Consider the following 21,022-nt stretch of genomic DNA (forward strand, 5'->3'; position numbering starts at 1 on the left):
TTGGTCTATCCCCCATTTCATTTGTTTGGCATTTTGGTGTCGTCCCCACTCGGTCATACCGATTGGCTTAGTTGTTGTTGTTTTTTCGGCTGCTCTGGTCGCGCGTTCGTGCTGCTCTCGAAATAAATCAGATATAGGCGAAATATGAATTAAAAACTTACCGAATAATACAGAATAGTTTCCGCACCGAACACGCGATCATCGAAAACGAAACCTCGAAATGGCGGAACCTTTAGCAGTGGAAACCAAGCCGCTGAGCAACGGAAATGCCAATGGAAACGCAGTGGGAATCGCCGAATCCGCCAGCGCTGTCTTCCAGGAGAAGTTGAAGCTCCAGCAGCAGGAGGAGTCCAACGAGATCGCGGCAGTGCCGAAGTACGGACTCAAGCTGAAGTTCGACCATGTGTGGCCGGAAAAGAGGATCCAGAATGTGCGGGCCTCCATCAGGCAAACGCTGCCCATGGTGCCACTCGTCTGCAGGTTAGTTATCCAAAAGGGGAACTATAAACAAATATAGACCAACGACCACACAGAGTTTCCAAAATTCCAAATATTTCGGTAACACCAAACATCATCAAATACTGAGGCAAACAAAGAGTAGCATTTGACATTTACGGTTATCTTTATGGGAAAACATGACAGTTGTGTTATTTACTTCTTTAGGTAAAAGGACTTATTATATCGTATTAAAATGCTGGGGTTAAACATTTAACATTTAACAAAAATATCCGGTTTATATATTAGAACCATATTGGCAGAGCCATGTTGTAAGACCTTAAGGTAAAGTGCATATAATATAGTTTCCAGTGTATTCAGTGTATGATGCTGGGGTACGGTCACCATATCCATAATTAATTAAGGCACAATAATGGTAAATCAATATCTGGGCCTAATAATACCTCAACAGGAGTGACATCGAGCCTGTCTCTTTAGCCCCTGCCCCCTGACCCCACCATCGCTTTCCGTATCTCTTGTGCGTGCCAAATATAGCGTCAGGTCCTGGCCAACACACACACACACACATACAAACACACACACTTACACACACAGACACACCCGTGTAGGCTCAACTCATAAATTGAATTCTTTTGTGGTCCCCGTTGCCAACTAAATGACATTAAAAACGCTAGCTCCAAGGCTCAAAAGGATACCAACACGCGAGGATTTAGAACAGGATGTGAGTGAAAAATGGCTTAGGCGCCCGATAATAACAGAACTTTAAAAGCTATATTAGAATATAATTAATATTAAGTTAATTGGGATGATGATTAGCATATGAAGTCTTTGCTATTGCTATAGATTAATTGCTAAAATATGAAAGAACCTTGATACCTAGTATACTTAATGATCCTATTCAACATGACCGCAGTCCTGTAATTATCCCTAAATAACCTTTTGAACTGGGTGCTCTTCTTTTTGTAGCGCTTAAAGCCCAGATAAGCATAATTCGTGCCTTCTTTCTGTCTCTGCGAAACCAAAAAACCCGCAATTCCTGGCGCCACAATGTTACCATTGTAACCACCACCCTGCTCCAATCCTGTCTGCCCGCATTGGCGCCACGTTGGGCGTCCTGTTTGCGTGTCCTGGCCACATTTTCGGAGCTACAAGCGAAAGGACTCATACACACACTCGCACAATAGTTCGTTTTCCAGGCAGCTGGAGTTTCCTAGTTGCCGGTTCTTTGGGCAAAAGTCGAGCTGAGCCCGCACATTCTGATTGTAGTTGTCCGAAGTCACAGCATTTACTGACCTACCAAATGACCCATATTACAAAATGTTCACAGTGCAACGAACTTGTGCTTCACTTATTCACTCACTGCTTCAATTTCTCAATTCAAATGAAAATTTGGCAAGCGAAAATATGACTAACTTCTCTAGCAATTCGTACATATGACGTGTGCAGACAGGTTTTCCTTAGTCGCCCTGATAAGGCTAATACATATTTTTTATGAAATCTTTTTATAAACGCTTATCAGTTTAGTTGAACAGGTGCCTTTTTTGGTTCTAAGTGATAACTCTTAAAAATACTAAAGTTCGTAAGAATGGGAATCCAAAAAACATACATATGTTATCAGCTTAGTTGATTAGAGCTCATTTCAGATCTTCTACAATAAATAAATAAATAAATAAAATAAACTATGAGGAATTGATGATTCGATTTTTATGAAGTGATTATGAGTCACACTTTTAAAAATGCGTTATTGAAACATATTTTTTTTAATTATCAATTATGATTCTTTGACGTTTATCTGTGCATATTTACCCCAATCTAAGGCTACCGAGTATAAAAGTATCATAAAATATTTTAGCGGTTACTAACAATATCTGAAAGTTAGCCTTATCATAGCCGAAATGTTATGTCATGGCGACACACTGATAGTGTTTTAGCTTTAACCTTTTTTTTTTTTGTCCATTTCCATGCGACCTTATCAAAATTCGACACAAATTGTGCTTAGATCGCTTATAATGATTATTCCTTTCGACACAACTAACCTATCTCCAGTTATTAAATATCGCACTTATACAATGCTAAGTGAAATGCTTTTGTTTGTCGCTTCAGCTGCGTAAACATTTACAGATTATATAGCTTGATTTAATTTTTTATTGTACAACTAGTATACACCGCTAGTAGAGATTAGAACACCCACATCAAGGTTGACGACTAAGCGATTTTCCAGCCTCAGAAAGTTCTCATTGAGGGCTGATATTCCAACCTCGCAATGAGTTATTATTGCGCAACAATATTATTACTTCATAAAATAAAATATATGTCAATTGGGTTTCTTCCTTGATTGACTTTCCTTAACAGTTCCAGTTCAATGTATCTTTGATGACACAGTTCCGGTCATTTTCCCTCTTCTGATTACCAACTATTTTTCACCCAATTTCAATCCAAGCCAGCAGGAAAACGTCACCAGTCAGGAAGAGCTTACTTCTATACACAGCAGCACACCCGATTCCCTTTTCCTGGAGCACCCCCATCCACATCGAATCCTTTTGGCAAACTTCCAGGGCGAGTGCAGCATGTGCTCCTTGATACTCTGTGAGCGAAGCCAGAAATAAGGGGTCTACATATCCTTAGAGCATCTCCAGGATGCCTCGGCAAGTGGAGGATGCCTTCTAGTGGATTTGGGAGTAAAAAAAAATCTTTGAATAGCCCCGGTCTTCTGGTAGACATGTGCATTCGTAAATGGATAATAACATAGTTCGTTTTATTTTCCTTTTACTCCACTCTCATCGCGCACTCAAATCATATGCCCGTCGAGGCGAAGCACTTTTCCTTATTGTTTTCCCATGTCACAACTGGAATTTTGTGGCAAGATGGGATTGGGAGTCTTAAAAAAAATGAATTCCCTCCGGCGAAAGAAATTTCGTTTCGCAGCATTTTCCCCTCTTCTTGTGCCTCTCAACTTGTCACTTTTCACATTTTGTTTATTTTTGATGCATCTTTCAGTACTTGAGTTAGTTCTTTTCGGTCTGTTGGCTTGCGTTTTTAGATTGGAAATTTTCCCAGGAGATTTGATATTTATAGAATGTGTACATTCAACTCGAAAAGTACAGCTTAACTCGAGTTTTTTTTATTCACAAATTAAACATTAACTTACAAACTTACGATATCATATTTAACCTGTCGACTAAAGTTAGCAAACTAAAGCTAAACTGAAGGCTTAGGTCAAAGTAGCTTAACTAATTCCCAGGACGACACACAAAAAAGTCATACATTAGTTCCAGGGAGCAATTTATCCAGGTGCAGGACTACGTCAGCTAACTTCATTAGTTACTTGCCACAAGCAATTTGATTCTTGTCCTCTCACTGCCACCCCCTTCCAATTCAACCTCCCCGTGGGCCTTCGCTTGACCCACGCTGACCCGGAAAACTTTTCCCCCAACAATTTCACAAATTGTGTGGAACATGAAAGTTTGTTGCACAAGCACAAAATATATTCGAAACGAGTTCGGCTAACACCTTAATTGGGCGACTGAGTTGGTTTTTAATTAAAAGACTATTTCCATGACACGACGGTGACCCCAGTCCGCTTTGTATCTTAGCTACTAAAGAGAATCAAAACTAAATGTAGTTCCAAAATATAACAAGATTTTTAAAGAGTCCTTCCTAGACTTACACAATTTGTGTGCCTCTAGTCGGCTTGTAAAAATCAGTCGAGCCAGCCAGCTCGAGTTCGCTACCAGTTGTTAGTTAAACTATTTTATTGGATGAAGCTCGTTGGGGATTTGTTAACCTAAAGTGATCGCCGGGCTATTGGCAATCCGATCCTGGTGATCCGATCCTCACCAAGCAGACGCGGAACAATGACGATGAATCGCCACGAGCGTATCGAGTGCAAAGGATGCGGAAAGCGGTCCCTCACCTTCAGGTGCTATCGCTGCCTGAGCTGCCAGGACTTTGATATTTGCGAGGAGTGCTATGACAATGACTTCACCACATCCACGCATCCGTTTGACCATCCGGTGGTATGTGTCCTCATTCCGGCAGATGTGGAACTGTACTTTGGTGGCGAGTACATCAGTAACTATCCGCCGCAGAGCTACCGCTGTCCGTACTGCAAGAGATGGGGCTTCAACGAGTCCACCTTCCTGGAGCATGTATCGGCAATGCATCCGGATGCCAGTCCCCTGCTGGTCTCCACCATGGTCGGTCTCTTCGAGCAGCAGCAGGCGGCACGTCTCTTTCTGGAGAATGAGCAGTTGGCCTCCATTGCCGTGGCCGCCACATCGCGCAACGAACTGATGCGTCGCCCAGAGGGCTCCATGGCCCTCTACTTGGAGCCGCTAAATCGGGATGGAAGCTATCGCAGGGTGGTGGAACGGAATAACGAAGATCGTTCGCGGCGCTTGTCTCCGGATGGCCGTGATCGGCTTCAGGCTCTGGTCAGAGAGCGGTACTCCCGTATTGCACGCCGAAGTGCTGCCAGAGTTGGTAACATGACTTCCAGACCGCTGCTAGCGCCTGCTCCCGGTGACGGCTCCCGCTTGAGTGGGATACAGGAGAGCATAGAGGCAGGCCAGGGAATACGTAATGTCATTGTGGAAGAGCTAAGCACCTCCAACTACGATCCTCCATTCACCATCAATGCCAGTGCCAGTGCCATATTGGAGCAACAGCAGCAGCAGCAGGTGATGGGACCAAGCCCAAATGCCGCCGCTCCACCTATCGTAACACACCCATCGCTGATCGAGATGATGCGCTTCTATGACGAGGCTGGCTTGCAGCCATTTCCAGCTTCATCCCGTCGAGTCATCCGCACCAGGCACGCAAACCCAGCTCAACCGGCGGCCAACATCGGTAACAATACACGGAGCATAAATGTTTACGGACCCACATCCGCTTTTACCCAGGCGTCGCACAATACTCGATCCTTGACCGCCCCCGATCTGTTTTCGCTTGACGAGCGGTATCGTATTAGCAGGATGCCCATGTTCCAGGCAAATCCCGGAGCACTACATCGCCAGGGAACCGGGACGCGCGCTTTGGATACGCGCGCCGTGGAATTCAGTGAATTTCCGCCGGAAGAAACCGAACTGCCCCTCATCCTGGGCACTTCCACGATCGAGGACCCGTCGAAGCTGACCAAGCAGAGGGATCAGGAGCGCAGGCGTTTTCTCTGCTATCGCTTCACAACACCCAGGTCATCTAAGCGTCCCCAGAATCATTTTCTATTGCAACGCGCCGAATTTGTTTCCCAGGTGCTTTACTCCGCCTTGTGCGATGAAGATTTCCAGGATATTTCCTTTCCGATCTTGAGAAACATTCCAAAACTGAGGACCATTCCGGACAACGTCATCTCCGGTGCCGGCGATGCTGAAAAGAATCCATCTAATCCGTAATCCATCAGAAACTGTTTTGTGTACAATTTATAGCAGTTCTTATACCCTTTGTATTCGTTAAATTTCCTGTTCATATCGATGGAACTTTTGGTAACTTGGCTAAAAGGCCAGAAAATTAATAACGTGTTTGCATTCCTTTTTAAGATGGATACAGTTTTTTTTTTGTTTATTTTTATTTAGTTTCGTTTTTATTCAAATTGAAAATTCAAATTGAAAATGCTTTACCATTTCACTTGTCAATTGGACAGCCAGCAGTCGTTATTTTTCAGCTTTTGAATTAGCCAATTCATTTTTTGAGGAGCCGTTTTCTTGACCCCATTAAAAATGTGCCAGTGTAGATAAAAAGAAAGATGATTGCAATCTCAAAGCCTTATAATCTGCAAGATGAAATTGCAACTTTTTAATTGAAAATAATTGGATAATGGAAATTGAACCGCATCTGTGCGAAGCTTTTCTTGTTGAGTGACGTCAAATGAAAATCCCTTTGAGTGTCAAATAGCTCGACTTTTATTCTGTGGCAATCATGAGGGATTTTGGCCAATTTGCGCAGTGCCTTTCATTTATTTGTATTTATTTTAAAGAAATATGATTACAAGCCTGGTAACTTGAGCAGAATTAATAACCTATCTATACACATTTGATAAAAAATGAAAATGTTATAAGTTCATTAATGACGCATTTCGACCCTTCTTCTGTAATTAAGATTTTAAATGATTTTTGAGGGAGCGCCCAGTTTTGTTTGAGCTGTGTACAATGTTTGCCAAAGGAGCGTTTTGAAAAGCACTACATTTTTTGTAGATATATGATAAGAAGACAAACTGCTCGTTTGAGTAATATAATATTTAAGCAAAATTTAAAAAAAAAATAGCCTGATATTTTGGTTTAATATAACCAATGAAACAAACAAATTGAAATCGAATCGATGACCGCTTCCTATGAATCAAAAGATGATTATTGAGGTTTAGATGGCTCATTTAAATATCAGGTTCGTTGGGTTGTAAGTCATTTACGCATTTCCGTATGGGGCAGACAACATTCTAGCCGTGCACTTGACTTTGGCAACCCGCGCCACCCGCTGACCTTCAATGAGGAGGCCTCACAGCAAACCCATGGGAGGGCAAAGGGAACGTGTTAAGCTGCCACTGCCACAAATGCCCTACGAATGTGCCGAACACTTGGGTTTGTTGGGGGGGGGGAAAGCACTCACAGTCATGACATCATCGGGGTCAGGGCACGCAATTGGATTGGGCCAGGGGATTGGGCTTGGAAGTGGGGATAATGGGAATGGGAATGGAAATGGGGAGCACATTAGCTACGAAAATCTGATTTTTCATTGGCTCACTCTCCGTTTCTGATTCTGTTTTTCGTAGATATGCGGCCTACTACTGGAAAGTGTCGCGTGAAGGTCGTCGGGTGTACATGGACTACTACTACATGGAGAATGGCAAGCAGATCTATGGAGTGCCCATCGGCGGAATTGGAGGTGGTACGATTGGCAGGGGCTATGCCGGCGAGTTCTGCCGTTTCCAGATGCGTCCCGGCATCTACGAGTACAATGTGGTGCTGGCCAATCAGTTTATCGTTACCATCAAGGATCCCAAAGGATGCACCATCTTTCAGAGCCTCCTCTCGAAGTGCAGGTGAGCATATGACTTTCGACCGATCTGTCTCGCATTCTATCCCTTTTCCATCGCATTTAAGATTGTTTTAAGTTTTACGATTATTTTCTCTGCATTTGTTTTCCACTTCAATTTTCCGTTTGTTATGCGTGATTCGTGTTGCTTGCATGTTTTGAATTTATATTCAGCTCTATAAAATATATGTATATATCCTTTGACGGCTGCCAGCTGAAACTTCTTCCATTTGCTGCATTTACATATGTATATCTGGTTGGATTTTCCAATTGTTTTCTATGAAAATAGAACATTTTGATGTAGTTTAACCTAGAATTGCATATATAGAATGACATACGATTTGAAGAGAAGAGACCTTTGTTTTCTTTGGCTGTATACTAAATAAGTAATAATAAATATAACACAATTATTGACAAAGACATTTTTAACACTTTTGATAAAAATTCAAATACTTTCTCATTGAAATTACATTTAAAATGGTAATCACACTTGATATACAAATGAATGTAGTGCCCTCTTCCTTAAATTATTAGTTATTTTTATCGCTTTAGTTTGTTTACTGAATTTACAACATTCTTCTATCGATTCACCCATTCGTGCACTTTGATTTGTTGTAAAACATTCTCCAAACCCCAGAAAGAACTTTAACAGACTCTACTGCTTACAACCAAAGGAATCCCACTACTGACCTGGTCTTTTTCCGTAACACCCACTTTGTAGTGTGTAAATATGTCTTCAGCAAAATCCTCTAACCAAAATGTGTGAGCTTTCTATAAACCCAGATCACTTCAACCGCTAAATCCTTAAAAATAGGTGTTGGTTCCTTTGTAACTAACCAAAATATAAAAAAACCAATCTGTGAGATACAAAACCAGTTTCGAATGGAGATAACAACATCAAAATTAAATATTTTTCTCTAATTCTTGATGCACACATAAAACGAATTATAAAACACGCCACTCCTATCGACAACAATCACCACATGGATATGTTGAACAAACAAACCAACGATTCTGGGTTATTTTGGGTTATCTGGCGCGACAACAATGATTTTGTAACGATATGGTATATATATGGTATATATGGTATGGTATGATGGACGTTTTACCTTGGTTTTCTTTCTTATGCACTTTGGTTTCGATTTGGTTTTGCTTTATTGCTTTGCCACTACCGCGCAATCACACACACCCACACCATGTCCATCCAGCACCAGGGACAAGACCAGCGATCCGGATGGCGATCCGGATGGGGAAAGAACTAAATGTCAACTGCCCAATTGCAGCAGTCGCGCCAAGCAGCCGCTGAGTGCCTGGCACTCGAACATCGAGGACACGCGCTGCAGCTACACGGGTCTCTATCCTCGCTCCTGGACGGAGTACGATCTGTCCCACTATGGAGTCCGTCTGACCTGTCGCCAGGTATCGCCGGTAATACCGCATGAGTACCGCGAGTCCAGCCTACCGTGCGCCGTCTTCGTGTGGAGCGTGGAGAATGTTTGCGACCAGGAGCGCAAGGTGTCCATCACGTTCACTTTCAAGAACGGCACAGGGAACAAGAAACAGGATGCGGAGGGCGGAGCCGAGTCGCAGCTAATCAGCGAGGGCAACGCCAAGGGAGTCTCCATCAGGCAGAAGATCTCTGAGATGCCCTGCAGTTATAATCTGGCATGTAGGGTCCTTCCCGAGATCAGCATCACGCGGTGCCCCCAGTTCGATCCGGCCGGCAACGGTGAGCAGTTGTGGGCACAGCTCAAGGAGCATGGCCAGCTTAGCGAGCATCCCACCTCAGAGGCACTAAAAAGTAAGTTCATCCCTATTAACGCTTATTATTAATGTCAATAATGAATTGTTTCAATATCCAATCTAGCCAAAGATATAGGCGTGGCTGTCTGTGGCCAGGTGGCCCTGAAGCCAATGGCATCCCACGATCTGGAGTTTGTGCTGGCCTGGGATATGCCAAAGATTCAGTTCCCCAGGAAGATGCAGACCCATACACGCTACTACACCAAGTACTTCGATGACAGCGGTGATTCCGGTCCCAGGATCTGCGAGTATGCACTCAGGCAGTATTCCACCTGGGAGCGATTGATTGATGCGTGGCAAAGACCCATTCTCAATGATGAGTAGGTTTAGCATGTGCGCTGCTTCCACAGAGCCAATTTTCATCATCTACTTTCTAGAACCCTTCCCGACTGGTACAAGTGTGCCATCTTCAATCAACTTTACTTCATCTCGGATGGCGGAACCATTTGGTTGAAATGTGATTCTTCGCTGGGCAAGGAACTGGCTTATGATGATCCCCGACTGGCTTATGGCCGTTTCGGTTACCTGGAAGGCCACGAATACCGCATGTACAACACCTACGATGTCCATTTCTATGCATCGCCGGCTCTGGCCCACCTGTGGCCCAATCTTCAGGTCAGTCTGCAGTATGACTTCAAGGATGCCATTGCCGCAGAACTAAACGATACTCGTAAAATGCTTTACGATGGCAAGGTGATGCCGCGCAAGGTCAAGAACTGTGTGCCCCACGATCTCGGGGATCCCGATGAGGGTGAGTTGAAGCAAAGGCTCTAGAATATAATCTTAAGTAATAATATATGCATTTTCCAGAACCCTTCACCTTGATCAACTGCTACAACATACACGATGTGAATGACTGGAAGGATCTCAATACGAAGTTTGTGCTGCAGGTGTATCGGGACTACTATGTCCTCAATGAACTGGCCCAGGCCCAGTCGGATAATGCAAGCAAGTTCAGCTCCATCGAGTTTATCGATAAGGAGAGCCTTTATGAGCTGTACAGCCAGGACAACAAGCGCAAGAATTCAGCTGATGAAAAGCAACGTAAGTTAACAACAATTCTTATTAGTTTCCTATGAACTGGAACAACAAACTTTGGCTCTTGTAGAAAACCGTAAATCTGCATCGATGTACATCAACGAAACCAATGGAAAGGTGTATCTAATGGATGCCATTGGCTACTTGAAGGCCATGTACGCATCGTGCAAGGCCATTATGGAGCGAACCATTGAGTACGATAAGGACAACGACGGTCTGATCGAGAACACAAAGATGCCGGACCAGACCTATGACTCCTGGGTGATGGACGGACCGAGTGCCTACTGCTCCGGTCTCTGGCTGGCTGCTCTGCAAGCCATGTCCGCCATGGCTACCATTCTGGACCAGCCGAACGATTGCCTGCGCTATCAGGATATTTTGGAGAAGGGCAAGCGATCGCTGGAGGAGAAGCTCTGGAATGGCAGTTACTATCGCTTTGATCTTTCGCACAGTCATCGGGATACGATCATGGCCGATCAGTTATGTGGTCATTGGTATCTAAAGTCCTGCGGCTTCGATTACGAGATCTATCCGAAGGAGAATGTGCGTACTGCCCTTAAGAGGATCTATGACAACAATGTGATGGGCTTTCATGAGGGCAATATCGGAGCGGCCAATGGCTTCATAGCCAATGCCAGCGAACCCACCAAGCCGGGTCACGTGGACAACAGCAACATCCAGGCGGAGGAGGTGTGGCCAGGAGTGGTTTACGCTCTGGCTGCTACCATGATACAGGAGGGCATGTTCGAGGAAGCCTTCCAGACCGCCGGCGGAATGTACAAGACCCTGTCCCAGCGCATCGGCATGAATTTCGAGACCCCGGAAGCGTTGTACGGTGAGAAGCGCTATCGCTCCATTGGCTATATGCGTCCGTTGAGCATTTGGTCCATGCAGGTGGCATTGGAGCGACGGCGAGCCCAACGCGACTAAGTCGAGAGTACAATCTAATCCGAAGTCTACACAACCAAAGATATTTCTAAGCCAGCACAAAGATTTTCTTAGCGTTTAGTTCGATTCTTCTTTTGAGGCTGAATGTGTAACGAGCTTATCGAGATGGTGCGAGTCGAGGAAGATGTTGTCTCTGAAGTGGTTTTCAAATTTATAGCTTTATCTGTACTTTTAAGCTGTGGAATCTGTTGGCGCTTACTCCATGTCTTCTCTAGCTTTAAAGCCAGTCACAAATCAAACTGCTACTCTCTGTTGAAGTACAACTACGCAATGGTATTCAAATGGAGCACAAGTCGTATTTAGATGTTAGCTAAGAGAAATATTTAAATCAATTATAAATGTTTTAATTAATTATTAATGTCATAAGCATATATGTATTTCAATGTGTAAGCAGTTGCTGTCTGCAATAAATGTGACCGAGTTGTCAGAAATAATTTATTTAGAGTTGAGTTATTCGACTATCAGATACTCATTACTCAGCTAGTGGGGGTGTCAAAACGTTGGAAATTGGGATGTTGCCAAAATAGTGGAAATAGTCAAGTCAAATGATAAAATTAGTTGTGCAATTGTAAATATTTATTTGTTTCGATTCGCTGACATTATTTCATCGATAGCATTTAAGATCCATTCACGGAAATATGGGACACTAGTGTAGATTGAACTATACGTGCAATCCTTTGTACCCCCGGATACAACACCCACAAGTTGTTGGTCAAACACCAACGGTCCACCAGAGTCTCCTTTACAAGCCGCCCTTCCAAAAGATCCGGCGCATATTCTTGACGGTTCAGTTAATCCACAATAGTACGGCCATTGAATGTAAAGGTTTACTCCTTGAAGATCGATGGGATGTGAGTAATAAGAAGAACTTCCCCAGCCAGAGACGAAGGCAATCGATCCAGGCGGGGGATTTGTCTTGGCCAATGGAATGGGCTGAACTTGGTTTGTGAACTCAAGTGGCTTACTTAGCCGCACGATGGCGATGTCGTTTCCTAATCCCTCATGCGTCCTTATAGCGGCCACATCGACAACACTTCCATTGGAGTTCTTCAAGGCGGATCCTGCCCGAACTTGATATCCCTGGCCCTGGACGCAATGGGCCGCAGTAATGATGATATCTGCGCTGTAAATGGAGCCACCGCATAAATGTTTGCCATCACGTTGTATGGACACCTGCCATGGTGCCTCCTCGATTCCAATGGGTTGTCCACCGATAATGCGTTCTTCCGGCCGGATTACTGGTCCTGCGGACAGGGAATTGAGCGCCAATAGCAACAGGAAGCTTTGGATGAACATCTTGACCAGTTTGTATGATACTTTGAATTGCAGTGGCTTCACGTCCAAAGTAACCAGTCTTTTATACACAACTCAGTTAGCAATATTCTATTTGAACCTCAGTAATAGTTTATGTATCTAGATATAGAATATTCTCTATTCTTGTAAAGCAATCAAAATATTGAAAAATACTTCATTCGCTAAATATAAACATCATAAATAATTTAGCTGCCTTTTGCTTTCAAGAAATTTTTATCGCTAACGGTGAAAATGTGGAGGGGCAATAACATTTCTGGAATTTTCTAATTAACTAAGTTTGCAATTTGGTTTGTTCTGCGTTTATAAATGTTGAAAGAAAATTTCCAACTGATTAAGCCATCCGAAGTGGTAGAATGACTGCAGAGAGTCGTCCAAACTAAACAAACTAAACTTTCTGTCCGCAGGACGAGTAATCCGACTGGTGGTTAAAAAACCTATTGAAATCGAAAAGGTTCCCTGATTGGTTTCCTTACAATATTATGGAAACCTTACTTGTTAAGGGTCCTTTAAAAATGAAGATACCATCATAACAGCGGTCCCCTGGTCGTAATTAATAACGTTTTTTGAATATTGGCTTTTAATCGTGTTCAATTTCGTGGCAAAACTTTTGAAAAAAGTATCTTAACTTTACAACAACTTTTTAAGCTTTCACGGTGATGGCATCAGGTCATTCGTCAGTTCATCATCCTTCTGATACACTTTGCGGATTTCTTTCATGGCTTATCCAGTTCTGCAAAAACTTATCGTACTCCCTCCGGCTGCGGCAAAGAATTACAAGAGAGGAGGGTCGACAACCGTGCGATTTCAGTTCTTCCATGCGCTCCTTTGTGGTTTTCAGGCTGTGGCATAGAATTCGAGGATTTTGAGCGACCTCAAATCTGGTAAACTGGGCCTCATCGAGTAGGTAGTCTAGCACCTCTTTGATCTGAAGGCAAAATTGTATAGCTTATGATTGTTTGAGTTAACCCATTGTGACTTACCTTGGTAACTCGCACGGTGTGCACCTGCGGATGTTTGTCCATGATTGCCTTGGCTTCACTGGTGCTGAAACCAAGACGATGCGCTAAGTATTCCACCACGGAGGAGAACTCTCCCAAAACCTTCAGTTCGTCGAGAGAAAGCTTCAGGGAGCGCTGCAGTATTGGCTCCGGGCAGCGCACCATCCACGGCATGATCTTGTCCTTTTTCGCCCGCTTGGCGCGCTCCAAACGCAACTGAACAGACTTTGGAGTATAGCGAAAGGCCCATAGATCCTTGAGTACGTTTATTGGCGACACATTGTAGTCGATCATGTGCTGCAGGTTCTTTTCGAACATCTCGAACGGCATTTCCAGGATAAACAGCCTCTTCGATAGATATTTGCTCACAATATCGGGGCTGACATCCAGCTTTTCGCTGATATAGTAGACACGATTTCGCTGTGGCATTGCATCCCTCTCAGAGTTCAGAGCACCCACCAGTTTTCGAAGACGTGGAACAGTGAGGCGCAGGAAAGGCACAAAATGATTGATGTCCTTAAAGTCCATTGACTTGAGTAGCTGCATCTTTAGCTCCAAGCGTTCTGAATAGATAAACAAATAACCGATGATTTAATCACATAAAGGATATAAAGCAAATGAGCTTACTATTGTCCAGCGACAGTAGCCAAGGATACTCCACGAAGCTGCGCCTGCTAACGCCCTCTAGCTGCAGTGTGTCCATGACCAGAGTCAGTGATCTACCGCGGTAGCAGCGGTGCACCAGCTCGTCGCTGATTATCTTTTGGAGCTCAGCGTCCGTGAAGCGAAAACGTTCCCGCAGAGCTTCGAGGAGCACCCGCGTCTTGGTTCCAGTCTCCCGATCCTGGCGATAAGGCACATAATCGTTTTCCGCCTCGTTGCTACCTAAAGTGCCACTGGAGGTCAGTCTGCTCGGACTGGCGCGGTTTTCGTACTGCGAGAAGAGTAGGCGCCTGCTGCAGTGCATTGGGTGCATATTTAAGCCGGCATGCAGCTTGAGTGCCGTCTCAAAGCTGCGCAGAAGGCTTCTAATCATCCCGAATTTGCTTAATTTACAGAATCAAGACAGAAAATAAAGTTCTTCAACTTATAAAACAAGCGGAAAACAGCTGATATGTTGCGGCGATAAACAGCTGACCAAGTGGGCCAACTGAAAGCTGGAGTATACGACACTCAAACAATTATCGTTATCGGTTTTGAAAATAATGACCGTTATTCGGAACAGCAATTTAATAAATTTAGCATTTGTTTTCTAGGAAAATATAATAACTTTTCTAGGTGCAATTGATTTCATAATATGTTTAGGAAGTGTGCTGGTTCATACACAATAACATACACATACACTTTTTAAATATAAGTGTGAAACACTTCCAATATTTATTTTCAAATCTACTAAGCATTCTTAGACAGAGAGTCCCACAATTGAAATCACTCCCATTTTATCAACGAACTTTTTGATTTTATTTTCAAAAATACTACGCTCCAAAGCTAATCGGAACATTAACGCTAAACAAAGACTTGTAGGATTTTGAACAAATCATGAAAACATCTATCACAAGCACTACTCCACATCGATGTCTTTTGTGACGCGACCCACCCAGTAAACGAATCCGGTCTGCACCACGGTGGCCATGAACTTGACGTTGCCCTTGTAGCCTGCTGGCGGAATCCAGTCGAAGGTGATGCCGGTCAGCGGCTTGCCCTTTTGCGCACTCAGATGGGTGATGGTGTCGTCCTTGCCGGAGCAGTCCAAGGTCTGCGAGTGCACGGAGTCCACCACCTGGAACTGGCCGACGACGCGGTTCTGGCCATCGCGTGCCTGGATCATGAAGCCAAGGAACTCATCGCCGCCCAGCGTCAGGGTCAGCTTTTGATCCGAGCGCACATGGGAGGGTCCGGAGATGCTGTACGGCGGCTTGGTCACCTGCAGCTTGGCTCCGTGCTGGGGCGTCAGGTCACGACAGGCGGCCTTTGGGATAATGAAGATGGGAATATAAGGAATCTATCCGTCATGTATTTCGATGGGGCAGGTTCATACCTTTGGAGCACCATCGGAGTAGGCGTGGACACTGATGGCCAGGCAGGCCGCAAGAACCAACAAACGGAACATATCTGTTTAAGGGAAAATTAAAAATAATATCACATGAGTTGGAAACATCGCTTTAGTAACGATTAAAATCCAGTTGGTTGGCTTAATTATGCTACATCACTGTGAAGAACAGTCCACGTAGTGACGAAGCGCACCAAGTGAGTGTGCGAAATCCTTCCATTTTCCATAACCGAATATGCTTAAGCAGAACAAGTTTTAATGACACAAGTACTTGTCAATGTTTCTACTTTCAACTTCTAGTGCTTTCAAGTTGAATCCAATTACATATTAAAATATATTTACTGCCGGTCATTGTTTAACATTTTTAGATTCGTGCATGCTGCTTAATTGCGTTAACTAGTTTTTCATAAATTAATTAATTAACATTTCCACTCAAGTGAGACTTTTTTCACTGGCCTTGGCCAGTTTGACTTTGCTTAAGTTTTTTATTTATTTAGTTTTTTTTTTTTCCTTTTCAAAGTTTACACTTGTATACGTGGGCAGGCGCAAATATATTGAAAACTAGCTCCAATTATGCAGTTTGTCAACGCCAACGTTTATTATGCAGTTTGTTCGGTCCCAGTTGTCGCCATAATGGGTATATTTCTCTGCAGCCTTGACTGTTGACAGTCTGTGATTCTACAAGATTTGTGGATTAGGCTGCAGTGTTACTGTCTGATTTGTAATAACCAGTATTAGTGCCGAAAAAAAATGTCAATCAAAACATTTTAATTATTTACGGGAAACCACTCGAAGTGAACTTAACATTTCAATCACGATCGGCTCGTAAATCTTCAGATTCGCAGAATTAAGAAGGCGCAGACAAAAGCTTTGTTCAATATTGAAATTGGCCAAGATGCATGTTGATTAAACCAATTTTTAAAAAATCATCAAACTGGTTTTTCGGACGTAAACGAAAACTGTTTAAAGCCAAACCAGTTTGCAGTACATTTCCATAGAAGAGTAACTCTTTTTTTTACCGTGCGATAAAAATCGCCTAGAAATGACAAGTGACAATTGAAGACAACAGCCTAAGTACTTCCTCAAATCGAATTCTCAGGTTCAAGGTGGATTGGAGGCTTGTGGAGTTCGAAGTACCGATCTGATTGATCGTCGGCCTCCTCCACTTGGGTCGCCATGGATTCGAAAAGACCTTGTCAAGACCGGCCCGTAAGCCAAGTTTCCATTTGTCTTGCAATATGCTAAAGTTCAATATTGGACATGTTAGTGTCGGAGCCAAGTTTTGCTTCTTTATTTCTTTCCCTCTGCGACTTTTAGCCGTATATTTATGTATTTATGGGCCTTTGTCCAACCGGTTGGGCGATTTGTTTAGATAAAATCTCAATACATGGTTGTTTAATGTCATTACGCTGAGCTATGGCCATAGGCCTCAATTAGCCAACATTTATAATGGCTTGGAAAATATTATTATTATCAAGTTGGTGGGACAGAACTGCTGAAGCTTGAAATTCGCATTCATACCGAAACTATCTATGTCATTTCCGAAAAGGTTTTTTTTTTAATGATCATATTAGAATATGTATTCTAAATTAAGCTTAGTCACTTTAAAACCCGAAAAAAAGGAAGAGTACAAATCCTTTAAGTTTTTAAACCTTTACAACTGTTTCACAAAAAATCAACTGAACTTTGAAAATCGTTTAGGCCAAGTAAACTAATTGCTTAATCATTTAAACCTACCGATCAGAAATACACACACACAAGCGGCAGAAAAGAAAAACTTGAAATGAGCTGAAAATTCTAAAACAACTTCCTATTTATACCAAAAAACTGATCAAAAGTAGTGAAGTAGCTTTTGCAAAGACAACTTTGTAAGCCGAGCTTATACTGCCATACCAGCAAGTTGGCCAAATTCGAAAGCTCCGAAAGCTGAGCTTGCAAATTGAATTTTTAACGCTTCATTTGTGAAGCGACATAAACAGTGACTAAGTGTTTACTTAGATCCACAAATCAAATGGCACGCCAATTAGCAATGCGTATTGATTAGAAGGAGAAACTTGCAAATCAGAATTCGCTGTTGAATGGAAAGCATTTGGCTTATAGGTCAACTATCTGAATTGGTTTAAAATCGTTTCCGGTCGTTTAGTCAATTAAATATAGTTCAGGTTCAATATTCTTTTTGGGTTTCTTCTTTAGATTTCAAAAACTATCCTAAATTTAAATTGTTTTCATATTTGCTGACTGCACTTTGAAATGCTCTTTACTTTTAATATTATAAAGCTACTACTTTTAAGTATCCCCTATAACATAACATACAACCACATCAAGTGTCGTTACACTTTTTTCCAAATGGGAACACTTTTAAAATTCACCAATCTGTGGTTGTCAAATCCAAATGTCATTGTAATTCGGGACACTTCAGTATTTGAGTCAAAAATATGGGAGCAGAGCAATCGGCATTGTTGGCCTGCACTCAGACGGGCATCCATGAGGATCGCCTGGAAATGGATAACTCAAAGTTGTTCTTTCAATTGTACTTTGATAGGATGCCCCAGCCTGTGACGGGTCCCGTGACAGAAGCGCTGCTCCACTTGGTGGATAAAGTGAATGTGGCTGGGGCTAATAATGGTAATATCCGATACCTTTATACCAATTGTCCTTAAAATGTGTACTCTTGAAGCTGATGAAACCCAATCGATCAAGGACGAATGTAATAGCGGGGAAAGCGACACCATATCGGTGCTCAGTAATGACAGTGAAGTCTCGACACCAAGTTTGGATGTGGAAATAGAGCCCATACAGATAGCCGAATTTGAGCCGATAGATCAATACAATATGCCTATTGAGGAAACCGATCAGACATATACGCTACCATTGTTAAAATAAATATGTAGATTAATTTAACATATGAATTTATGTACAGAACTAATTGCAATTGTTCGTCTACTTAAAATTAACTTTCTTTAGTCTCAGCGACTTAATGGGTCTGACAATGCTCCTTCGCTCCTCGCGATGCTTTTTCATCTCCGCCTCGCGCTTCTTGGCATGGAACTGTGACTTCTTCTGCTTGTTCACTTCGAATGTCATCTGACGATTGCCCAGGGAGCGACCCACATTGGTGACCTGGCCCTCCAGCTGGGACATGACCCTTACGCGATCCTGCAAGCTCGCTTTTTTGATGCGCTGCTGCAGTAGACTGCTGCCTTGATGTTGATCCAAGGGGGTCATGGTGAAACGGTTGCCATTGGTGGTGGGTTGTTGGCTGTGTCCATTCGTCTGCGGTCTTTTTGCGGTATCCGAAATTTCATCCGGCTGCTGCTCGTCATCTTCTAGCTCCTCCTCTTCCTCACGTTGTCGCTTCACCTGTTTGTACGCCTGCTTCATTTCCTTGACATACTCCCTTCGGTCATCATCGTCAGATGAGGCCTCATCTCCGCTGTCATCCTTCGTTTCGCCATCGCTCTTCTCGAAGCCAAATAGGTCCTCGTCATTATCGCTTTCCTCGCGCTGCTGTGCCTCGTCCGCGTGCAACTCCGCCACATGAGCCACCTCCACGCGCTTCTTGAGTTCCTTGGCCTTGGATTTATCCAGACGGTTCAGAACAGGAGCCAGCAGACGATACTCCTCGGCAGACTTGTTAACTTCAAAGTCGGCATTCTCAAACATGGCCTTGAAACGCGAGTCCTCCAGCAGGCTGGGCACATTTCGCTGCTTGGCACTGTTGGAAGGATTGGCTTGCTCGTCCATAATCTTGAGAGCCAACTCTTTGTTGACTTTGGGCAGCTTGGATTCGATTTGCAGGCGGGACTTGCGCTCACTTTCGATTTCTTGGCGGATCTTATCTTTGCGGAAGCGGTCGAAGGCGAAGGGTTCCACAACTGCCTTGGCTTTGTTGTACAATCTTGCGTCCATAAAGTATCTGTAGAATTTTTAGGTATTAGACAAGATCTTTACCTCTTCCAATCTTTTTCAAACTTACCCGTGCATATAACCCTTAAGAAGATTGCTGCCAACGAGATGCTCCATTCCCAATTCAGCCAGCTCCTTCGCTGTGACGAACTGATAGTCATCGTACACATTCTCCACGACCTCCGATTCGATCTCCTCGGTGAGGTTATCCAAGAACGAGCACCATCGGGGTGCTGGACCCATTGCAGGCACATAATAGGTCATCATCTTAACATCCTCCTGGGCTACGAAGAACATGCCCGTGTCGGGAATGGTGCAAAAATCGTTGAATGACGAAGTCGACTCAACGTAGGCGATCTGCTTGCCTGTCTGCTCGTCCCACAGCTTCAGTGTAGCCTCGTCCAAACTATAGACGGCATTCTGAGCCGGATTAAAGGCCAGACGCTTGATGGGCAGTCGATTCAGATGATTCTTCACCAGCAACGGTTGCTTGGCGCGAATGTCGTAGATCAGCACGTGTCCCGAAGCAGTTCCCACTCCCATGTGCAAGCCGTTCCGGAATTTGAGGGCCGTGACCGATGGAAACTCCTTGACGCCCGGCAACTTCATGGCTACATCCAAAGTTGAACATCGTTGCTTGGTACGTGGATCCCAGGCTTCTACGGTGCCTTCTTTGGTACCGGCTACCAGAAGATGGTGCTCTGGATTCACTTCACAGGCGTTCAGGCAGCTGCCATCCGTTTCAAAGGGTTGCAGGAACTGACCGCGCTCCAAATTGAGTCGGAAAATGTCCTGAAATCAAATCTTTAGAATAAACTAGACATTAGATAGACCTCAGTTCTTACCCTGCCCACTCCCACGATGAACATGTCGCAGCTGGGCTTGTGGTACTTCATGTCGCGTCCAAAGCGCGGTATCCTTAGTCTGTAGTGCCGCCCGTGGGCCGCATGGATCTCCACATAGCGATCGCATTGCAGGAACACCATCTTGCTGTAGTCGTCGCTAATCACCTCAAAGGTGGTCACCTCGGCGTCGAAGCAGCGCTCGAATTTGATAGACAGGTTGGACACCTCGAAGCACTTGACGCGCGGCTTGTAAGTGCCGGTGGCCAGGATGTACTGTTGGTCGGGACTCATGCGGATGCTGGTGCAGACGCCGGGCATATCGAAGTCCTGGATGAGCTCGATCTGTCTCCGGGAGTCCACTTTTTTCATGAGCTGTGACCGCTTTCGCCGATCCGTCAGCCACTGTGAAGGAGATACTCATGAGTTAACTGCTTGGCAACGGGTTTATCTTGCTACTCACATCTGGCACCGACTTGCCGGCGCTCAGGTTGTAGATCTTCACATCGTTAACTTCGTTTACGAACATCTTGAGGGACGATTTTTGCTCAAAATTAAAACATAAACAAACGAAGTCCGCAACACGTGCGCCCTCTATCGATAGACACGATTGTCGATAGCATCTGGCTGCGATAAGCACCTAT

The 21,022-nt window shown here is 43.9% G+C and overlaps 7 protein-coding genes and 1 non-coding gene across 13 annotated transcripts, besides 1 other annotated feature; 4 read left to right on the plus strand and 4 right to left on the minus strand.

The window, feature by feature from the left end:
* The first annotated feature begins 67 nt into the window (after positions 1–67).
* CG33090 (uncharacterized protein) lies at positions 68–11,705 on the plus strand. 4 transcript variants are annotated; one of them, NM_001298999.1, is made up of 7 exons: positions 68–480; positions 7,217–7,486; positions 8,763–9,280; positions 9,347–9,602; positions 9,660–10,033; positions 10,093–10,326; positions 10,391–11,705. In NM_001298999.1, the coding sequence occupies exons 1-7, from the start codon at positions 221–223 to the stop codon at positions 11,248–11,250; spliced, it is 2,772 nt and encodes a 923-aa protein (NP_001285928.1). In that variant the 5' UTR covers positions 68–220; the 3' UTR covers positions 11,251–11,705. The 4 variants fall into 4 exon arrangements, with proteins under 4 accessions (NP_001285928.1, NP_788055.2, NP_001285927.1 ...); NM_176041.2 differs by having other exon boundaries at positions 8,688–9,280; positions 10,391–11,700; NM_001298998.1 differs by having other exon boundaries at positions 8,694–9,280; positions 10,391–11,700.
* On the plus strand, positions 4,150–5,990 carry CG15286 (uncharacterized protein). 2 transcript variants are annotated; one of them, NM_135862.2, is made up of 1 exon: positions 4,150–5,990. In NM_135862.2, exon 1 carries the CDS (start codon positions 4,311–4,313, stop codon positions 5,844–5,846), a length of 1,536 nt encoding a protein of 511 aa, NP_609706.2. In that variant the 5' UTR covers positions 4,150–4,310; the 3' UTR covers positions 5,847–5,990. The 2 variants fall into 2 exon arrangements, with proteins under 2 accessions (NP_609706.2, NP_001285929.1); NM_001299000.1 differs by having other exon boundaries at positions 4,150–5,963.
* Positions 11,706–11,711: 6 nt separating the features above from the next.
* Positions 11,712–11,754: a mobile genetic element.
* A 70-nt stretch (positions 11,755–11,824) lies between these two features.
* Positions 11,825–12,598, minus strand: Send2 (Spermathecal endopeptidase 2). Its single transcript, NM_135864.3, has one exon. The coding sequence runs from the start codon at positions 12,562–12,564 to the stop codon at positions 11,845–11,847; it is 720 nt and encodes a 239-aa protein (NP_609708.2). The 5' UTR covers positions 12,565–12,598; the 3' UTR covers positions 11,825–11,844.
* Positions 12,599–13,148: 550 nt separating this feature from the next.
* mTTF (mitochondrial transcription termination factor) lies at positions 13,149–14,700 on the minus strand. Its single transcript, NM_135865.4, has 3 exons — positions 14,208–14,700; positions 13,563–14,143; positions 13,149–13,507 (listed from the first exon to the last, which is right to left on the minus strand). The coding sequence occupies exons 1-3, from the start codon at positions 14,614–14,616 to the stop codon at positions 13,265–13,267; spliced, it is 1,233 nt and encodes a 410-aa protein (NP_609709.1). The 5' UTR covers positions 14,617–14,700; the 3' UTR covers positions 13,149–13,264.
* A 229-nt stretch (positions 14,701–14,929) lies between these two features.
* Positions 14,930–17,423, minus strand: l(2)34Fc (lethal (2) 34Fc). Of its 2 annotated transcripts, none has more exons than NM_001299001.1 (3): positions 17,385–17,423; positions 15,619–15,692; positions 14,930–15,549 (listed from the first exon to the last, which is right to left on the minus strand). In NM_001299001.1, exons 2-3 carry the CDS (start codon positions 15,688–15,690, stop codon positions 15,142–15,144), a joined length of 480 nt encoding a protein of 159 aa, NP_001285930.1. In that variant the 5' UTR covers positions 15,691–15,692; positions 17,385–17,423; the 3' UTR covers positions 14,930–15,141. The 2 variants fall into 2 exon arrangements, with proteins under 2 accessions (NP_001285930.1, NP_609710.1); NM_135866.4 differs by having other exon boundaries at positions 15,024–15,549; positions 17,368–17,423.
* asRNA:CR44850 (antisense RNA:CR44850) lies at positions 14,980–15,709 on the plus strand. Its single transcript, NR_124251.1, has one exon.
* A 563-nt stretch (positions 17,424–17,986) lies between the features above and the next one.
* CG43052 (uncharacterized protein) lies at positions 17,987–18,529 on the plus strand. The gene is made up of 2 exons (NM_001259101.2): positions 17,987–18,255; positions 18,308–18,529. The coding sequence occupies exons 1-2, from the start codon at positions 18,066–18,068 to the stop codon at positions 18,511–18,513; spliced, it is 396 nt and encodes a 131-aa protein (NP_001246030.1). The 5' UTR covers positions 17,987–18,065; the 3' UTR covers positions 18,514–18,529.
* Positions 18,504–20,995, minus strand: l(2)34Fd (lethal (2) 34Fd). Its single transcript, NM_135867.4, has 4 exons — positions 20,842–20,995; positions 20,382–20,783; positions 19,607–20,328; positions 18,504–19,546 (listed from the first exon to the last, which is right to left on the minus strand). Exons 1-4 carry the CDS (start codon positions 20,905–20,907, stop codon positions 18,571–18,573), a joined length of 2,166 nt encoding a protein of 721 aa, NP_609711.1. The 5' UTR covers positions 20,908–20,995; the 3' UTR covers positions 18,504–18,570.
* Between the last annotated feature and the right edge of the window lie 27 nt (positions 20,996–21,022).

This window comes from Drosophila melanogaster, chromosome 2L (genome assembly GCF_000001215.4).
Source record: "Drosophila melanogaster chromosome 2L".
Taxonomy (NCBI): Eukaryota; Metazoa; Arthropoda; class Insecta; order Diptera; family Drosophilidae; genus Drosophila; species Drosophila melanogaster.